This window comes from Centropristis striata, chromosome 5 (assembly GCF_030273125.1).
Source record: "Centropristis striata isolate RG_2023a ecotype Rhode Island chromosome 5, C.striata_1.0, whole genome shotgun sequence".
NCBI lineage: Eukaryota > Metazoa > Chordata > Actinopteri > Perciformes > Serranidae > Centropristis > Centropristis striata.
Window position 1 is genome coordinate 1736951 of NC_081521.1, and position 7762 is coordinate 1744712.

At 33.9% G+C, this 7762-nt stretch overlaps 1 protein-coding gene across 1 annotated transcript in view; it reads left to right on the plus strand.

Annotated features, from left to right (window-relative positions):
• Positions 1-6321: 6321 nt before the first annotated feature.
• tpk2 (thiamin pyrophosphokinase 2) overlaps positions 6322-7762 on the plus strand; it is a 14256-nt gene continuing 12815 nt past the window's right edge. Inside the window, exon 1 of the mRNA XM_059334161.1 lies at positions 6322-6584. Within this exon, the coding sequence (XP_059190144.1) occupies positions 6515-6584 (70 nt within the window). The 5' untranslated portion in view covers positions 6322-6514. The remainder of the gene's footprint in view (positions 6585-7762) is intronic.

Here is a 7762-nt window from a genome sequence, read left to right on the forward strand (position 1 = left end):
AGATGGTCACCAGTCCTTAGTCGTCTTCAAACACCTGGGGATTAGTAATCTCAGCACTGAAGCCAAACTCACCTGAGACAACCTTTCCTCTCAGAGTGGGCAGGTCAGTGAACACAACGACATCTGATGAACAGCCAAGTTAATGTTTAACAACTATAAAAGTTATGAGTCAGGACCTGGAGATCATGTTTCATATATGATCCATTTTCTTTTTTAACAAAATGATAACAAGCTCTGGTGTATATATGACATTTAACACCCCGTTTCCCAGAAACAGTCCTACCTAGCAGGACTAACAATGAGCAGCAATGAAAGTTAAAGCTCTTCTTAATACACTACTCACATACACACAGTGAGATTTGTTGGCTGTTCATGACAAACTGTCTTCTTAAAGAAAGTATGCTGTCAAAATCCACAGTCCACAATGACACAAAATCAAGTGTAGCACTAAATTCCACTTAATGATCCCAATGAGACACATATTAAGACATACAAATAGACTGTCAGGAAAAATAATATATCATAATAAATAGTCTGCTGAAAACAATAATGTTGTTTACACTTCTTTCCCCCCCAAAAAAATAACAATTTCCACATTAACCCTCTGGGGTCTTTTGCTTATTTTGGCCGTTTTTGAATACTTTTGATTTTGCCCTTCATGTACCACAAAATGTTTACTATACCCATATTTAGTTCCATTTTTTCTTCACCCATATGATCTGACAGTTATTTTCTCACTTTAACCTACTTGATCAACATATTGAGCCCAAAAATACACAAAAATCATGAAATCCGAGTTGAAAAATGATACTATTTACTACAATAAAAACCACAAATATGCTCAATGAACTGTTTTGGAACTTGAAAATGTAAACATAGGATACAAATATGAACATATAAAAAGGTAAAAATTTAAATATAATAAAACTATATACAAAAAAGCCCCATAAAAACATGTATATTTATAGTTTTTTCTCCTTGTTAGCTGCAACTCTTCAAAACAAACTATGTGTGAAATGACACAGAGAGCTCCACCAACGCTCTAATATTTCTGTTCTATCACATTAAAACGATCATATCTTTGGTTTTACATGAGCTAGGAATGTCAAACTAAACACCCTGATGACCTACACAACTACCAATCTCTTCTTGCTGCCTTCTCATCTTTAATCTCAGCCGAAAAAAGCTCTTTCTATCAGACCAAAATCCAATCCTCATTCTCCAACCCCAAGAAGCTCTACTCCATCTTTACAAACCTCCTGGTCCCTCCAACTCCCCCTCCTACCTCCTCCCTCCTACCAACCCACTTTGTCAACCATTTCCTGAAGAAGATTGAGGACATACGCTCGTCATTTACCCATCCAGTCTCACAACCTGCCTCTCCTCCCTCCCCATCAGTGTCTCCCTCCCTCTCAGCATTCACTCCACTGTCTCCTCCTCAAGTGCTCAGCCTTGTAACCTCTGCCCGTCCTACCACTTGTCAGCTGGATCCTATTCCCTCCCACCTGTTTCAGTCTATTGCTCCTGATCTCCTCCCGTTCCTCTCCCATCTTGTCAACACTTCCTTAACTACTGGCTGCTTTCCTAACTCTCTGAAGGAAGCGAGGGTGAATCCTCTCCTAAAGAGATCCACCCTCGACCCATCCTTAGTGGACAATTACAGACCCGTCTCTCTCCTGCCGTTCCTCTCCAAAACTCTGGAACGGGCTATCTTCAATCAGCTGTCCTCCTATCTGCATGGGAACAACCTCCTTGACCCTCACCAGTCTGGTTTTAAGAAGGGCCACTCAACAGAGACTGCCCTTCTCGCTGTGACTGAACAGCTTCACAAGGCGAAGGCGGCCTCTCTCTCATCTGTTGTGGTTCTACTGGACCTTTCTGCAGCTTTTGACGCTGTGGATCACCAGATCCTCATCTCCACCCTTCATCACCTGGGAGTATCTGGCTCCGCCCTCTCTCTGCTCAAATCCTATCTCAAGGACCGCACCTTCCGTGTAACTTGGAGGGGTTCTGTTTCAGAACCCTGTCTACTCACCACCGGGGTCCCTCAAGGCTCGGTCCTTGGTCCGCTCCTCTTCTCGATTTACACCAACTCCCTTGGCTCCCTCATCCACTCGCATGGCTTCTCCTATCATAGCTATGCCGACGACACCCAGCTAATCTTCTCATTTCCCCAGTCTGAAACACGTGCAGCAGCACGTATCTCTGCATGTCTGGCCGACATCTCCCAGTGGATGTCCTCGCACCACCTCAAACTCAACCTGGGAAAGACTGAGCTACTTTACCTCCCAGGGAAAGGCTCTCCCACCACTGACTTCCACATCACTGTCCAGGACACAGTGGTTGCCTCCACAGAAACCGCCAAAAACCTTGGCGTAACTCTTGACAACCAACTGTCCCTCTCAACAAACATCACCGCCACCACCAGATCTTGCAGATTCTTGCTGCATAACATCAGGAGAATCCGCCCGTTTCTCACCCAGAAGGCAGCTCAGGTCCTGGTCCAGGCATTGGTCCTGGTCCTGGTCCAGGCACTGGTCATCTCACGCCTGGACTACTGCAACTCCCTCATGGCAGGTCTGCCTGCCAAAGCCATCCGACCTCTACAACTCATCCAGAATGCAGCTGCTCGATTGGTCTTCAATCTTCCCAAATTTTCACACACAACACCCCTCCTCCGCTCCCTCCACTGGCTACCAGTGGCTGCGCGGATACGCTTCAAGACTCTAGCTCTGGCGTACTCTGCTGCTAACGGTTCAGGTCCTACTTACATCCAGGACCTTGTCAAACTCTACACCCCTGCCCGTCCTCTCCGCTCTGCATCAGCCAAACAGCTGGCGACTCCCACCTTGCGTGGGTCAACTCGCCTCAAAACCTCTTCCAGACTTTTCTCTGTCTTGGCTCCCAAATGGTGGAACGAGCTCCCCACCGACATCAGGACCTCAGACAGCCTGTACATCTTCCGCCGCAGGCTGAAGACCTATCTCTTCCAACAATACCTCGGTTAAGTCATGGTCACCTAACAGATATATATATATTAAAAAAAAAAAAAAAAAAAAAAAATTTTCTTCTTCTTTTCTCTTCTTTTCTTCTTTAACATATAGCACTCCTTAGCAATGACAGTTAGCTCTTAAAGTTATGTACTTACTCGATTCCTATGGTCTATGTCTAGTACCATCAGGTTGAATGCACTTATTGTAAGTCGCTTTGGACAAAAGCGTCTGCTAAATGACATGTAATGTAATGTAATGTAAAACAAAAACTGGGAGAAAGTTTGCAGTCTGAACTTTGGAGTGAAGTTGATAGCAGCGCTCCATGTGACCTCGTTTTGTTGTTAAAAGTCACATGATCTGATCAGGACGCCACCATCAGAGACCCCAGAGGGTTAATTTATTTATTCATATACAGTCTATGGTTAATTCTCAGGGTTTTAACCAAGCTCTGCTTTCTGGAACAGGCCCCTGATTTGCTCAATGGCAAATGACAGCCGTGAAGCACACTTCTATTATTATTATTATTATTGGCTGCATATAAACAAATAAGGGGCATATTTATGTGTTATCAGAATTAAACATAAATACATATATAACAAGATTAGATAAACTTGGAATTCAATGGATTTACAGCAGCAGAGAGGTGCAATAACAAGATATGTCAGTAAAAATGTGAAATGACAAATAAGGAAGTTTAAAGAAGCATTAAAACTTTAAAAAAGCTTTTGTCATTCCCATTTTCATCAAGCCAAAATAGTTAACATCCTTTCGAACTAATGTCGAGGGGTTTTTTTTGCCTTTAGTGAATTCTAGTAAAATATGGTTCATTGTTTTTTTTGCTAAATGAAATAACTTTATCTATCCTGATTTAAAATGCTATTATACTGAATCATTTGTAACATTTTACTTACTACTTACTAGAAAATATTATGTCAGACACACTGACAAGGTACAAAGTGCTTTGTACATCAGGTTATATATTCTTTTTTATTAAAAAAAACTTACTTTTGTTTTTTATTGTATTTAATTTTATCTTACCTTCCTTTATTTTTATTTATTTTATCTAACTTATTTTTATTATTTTCATCTTTTTTATCTAGCTCTTTTACTTTTTATTGTTATTATTATTTACTTTTTAAATTTTATCTTACCTTACTTTATTTTTTATTTATTTTATCTAACTTATTTTTATTATTTTAATCTTTTTTTATCTAGCTCTTTTACTTTATATTGTTATTATCATTTACTTTTTTATTTTAATCTTACCTTACTTTATTATTTTATCTAACAAATTTTTATTCTTTTCATCTTTTTTATCTAGCTCTTTTACTTTTTATTGTTATTATTATTTAGTTTTTTTAATTTATCTTACCTTACTTTATTTTTTATTTATATTATCTAACTTATTTTTATTCTTTTCATCTTTTTTTTATCTAGCTCTTTTACTTTTTATTGTTATTATTATTATTTACTTTTTAAATTTTATCTTACCTTACTTTATTTTTTATTTATATTATTTAACTTATTTTATTCTTTTCATCTATTTTATCTAGCTCTTTTACTTTTTATTGTTATTATTATTTACTTTTTAAATTTTATCTTACCTTACTTTATTTTTTATTTATATTATCTAACTTATTTTTATTCTTTTCATCTTTTTTATCTAGCTCTTTTACTTTTTATTGTTATTATTATTTACTTTTTAAATTTTATCTTACCTTCCTTTATTTTTATTTATTTTATCTAACTTATTTTTATTATTTTCATCTTTTTTATCTAGCTCTTTTACTTTTTATTGTTATTATTATTTACTTTTTAAATTTTATCTTACCTTCCTTTATTTTTATTTATATTATCTAACTTATTTTTATTATTTTAATCTTTTTTTATCTAGCTCTTTTACTTTATATTGTTATTATCATTTACTTTTTTATTTTAATCTTACCTTACTTTATTATTTTATCTAACAAATTTTTATTCTTTTCATCTTTTTTATCTAGCTCTTTTACTTTTTATTGTTATTATTATTTCGTTTTTTTAATTTATCTTACCTTACTTTATTTTTTATTTATATTATCTAACTTATTTTTATTCTTTTCATCTTTTTTTTATCTAGCTCTTTTACTTTTTATTGTTATTATTATTTACTTTTTAAATTTTATCTTACCTTCCTTTATTTTTATTTATTTTATCTAACTTATTTTTATTCTTTTCATCTTTTTTTATCTAGCTCTTTTACTTTTTATTGTTATTATTATTATTTACTTTTTAAATTTTATCTTACCTTACTTTATTATTTTATCTAACTAATTTTTATTCTTTTCATCTTTTTTATCTAGCTCTTTTACTTTTTATTGATATTATTATTTACTTTTAAAATGTTATCTTACCTTACTTTATTTTTTATTTATTTTATCTAACTTATTTTTATTCTTTTCATCTTTTTTATCTAGCTCTTTTACTTGTTATTGTTATTATTATTTACTTTTTAATTTTTTTCTTACCTTACTTTATTTTTTATTTATATTATCTAACTTATTTTTATTATTTTCATCCTTTTTTATCTAGCTCTTTTACTTTTTATTGTTATTATTATTTATTTTTTTATTTTAATCTTACCTTACTTTATTATTTTATCTAACTAATTTTTATTCTTTTCATCTTTTTTTATCTAGCTCTTTTACTTTTTATTGTTATTATTATTTACTTTTTACATTTTATCTTACCTTCCTTTATTTTTATTTATATTATCTAACTTATTTTTATTCTTTTCATCTTTTTTATCTAGCTCTTTTACTTTATATTGTTATTATTATTTACTTTTGTTTATTATTTTATTTTATTTTATTTTATCTTACCTTACTTTATATTTATTTATTTTTATTATCTTTATTATCTTATTAATTTCTAAGCTGCCTCCAGTGTTTCCTCAGTTTGTGCTTTGTTTTTAATGGGATGGAGGGTGTTTGCTTGTTTCCATGTTTTATTATTCTTATTCTTATTATTATTATTACTTTCTCCTTTTTTATGTAAATCTCTTTGTGTTACATTTCTCTTGTATGAAAAGTGCTCTACAAATAAAGTCTGATTGACTGATTATACCACTAAAGAGATCAAAGACTCAGGTGACTTTAACACCATCTTTATTGAACCGAACACAATTTAATTAAAAATCACAGTTAACATATTTACAAAACGACATAAACACTAATAATACTCGGGGTTTTCCCCAACGAGCCCTGCTGTCTGGCTCATAGAGGCTCCTGGAGGTGGCAGTAATGCACCTTTAGGTTGAATTACCAACCAAAACACACAGAAGAAGAAGAAGAGGAAGACTCTGCTCTGGACTATAAACAGTCTATAGTTCTGGACCAGTCTATGGTTCTATCTATAGTTCTGAACCAGGTTCTCCATCCAGAAGGTTCCCAAGTGGAACCAGCTGTGAACCAGAACCAGTCCAGATAAAGATCTCCGGTCTTGTTTGTGGACGAGAGAAGAGACGTTCACTGACAGTTTGGGAAATGGCTAATAGTGCCTGGTCAGAGAAAGTAGTCCGCCTCCTCCGCCGGATGAATAACTTTTATCTCCCAGGTAAGAGAGTGACGCGGACCTGTTACTGTTCTTATGTCACAGCCGCATTTTTATTTTCCGGAGGGCGCAGCGGGCTCATTTTTAGGAGTTTACTGAAGATGTGTTATCATATGAAACTATAAGATCTGTAGAATATATGTTAGATTCCATGTCGGGAAGTTGTTGAAAAACGCTGCAAAGTTATCCTGCTATGTGAATGAAAACAGTGATCCACTAGTCTCCTCTTTATGCTGATAACATGCAGTTTAAGGTAAAAACCAACATAGTTTTTCTCATGTAGAACCAATGTTCCATTCTCTCCTCCTGTATGTGAATATTTGTGCATCCTGAGGTCCAAACAGGCTGAATGACATAAACTGGGTCTCAGTGGAAAGATGAGTCCAGATCAGTCATCAGTAGCAGCCAGTTCATGACTTACTTGATCTTTTTACATTTATTTTTGGTCATTTTGGTTGTGTGTTTTGGTAAGTTGGGGTAAATTTTGTGGGGTTTTTGTCACGTAATGCCTTTTTTGTTCCTTTTTGTGCGGTTTTATGTATTTTTTGGCCATTTTACATCTGCTGTTGATCATTTTCTGTCTTTTTTTGTACATTTTATGATTTTTTTGTGTCAATTTTTGGTAAATTGTATGTCTTATTTGGTCAATTTAGGCCCTTTTTGTCATTTTATGTCTTTATTTTGTAATTTTGCATTTATTTTTGGTAACCTTAGGTCTATTTTGGTAATTTTGTATTTCTTTCTGGTGCTAATTTTAGGCCTTTTTGGTTATTATGTGTGTGGGATGATGTTAGTCATCAGTAGCAGCCAGTTCATATCTTTCTTCATCATTTTACGTCTGTTTTTGGTCATTTTGTGTGGGATTTTTTCAGTAATTTGGGGTGTTTTGGGGGGTATTTGTGTTGGTTTTTTTCATTTAATTTAATTTGTTGCTTTTTGTGCCATTTTTTTTTATTTTTTTGTGGTCATTTTACGTCTGCTGTTGGTCATTTTCTGTCTTTTTTTGGACATTTTATGATTTTTTGTGTCATTTTTGGTAATTTTATGTCTTATTTGGTAATTTTAGGCCTTTTTTTGTCATTTTATGTCTTTATTTTGTCATTTTGCGTTTAATTTTGGTAATTTAAGGTATATTTTGGTAATTTTGTATTTCTTTTAGGTGCTCATGTTAGGCCTTTTTG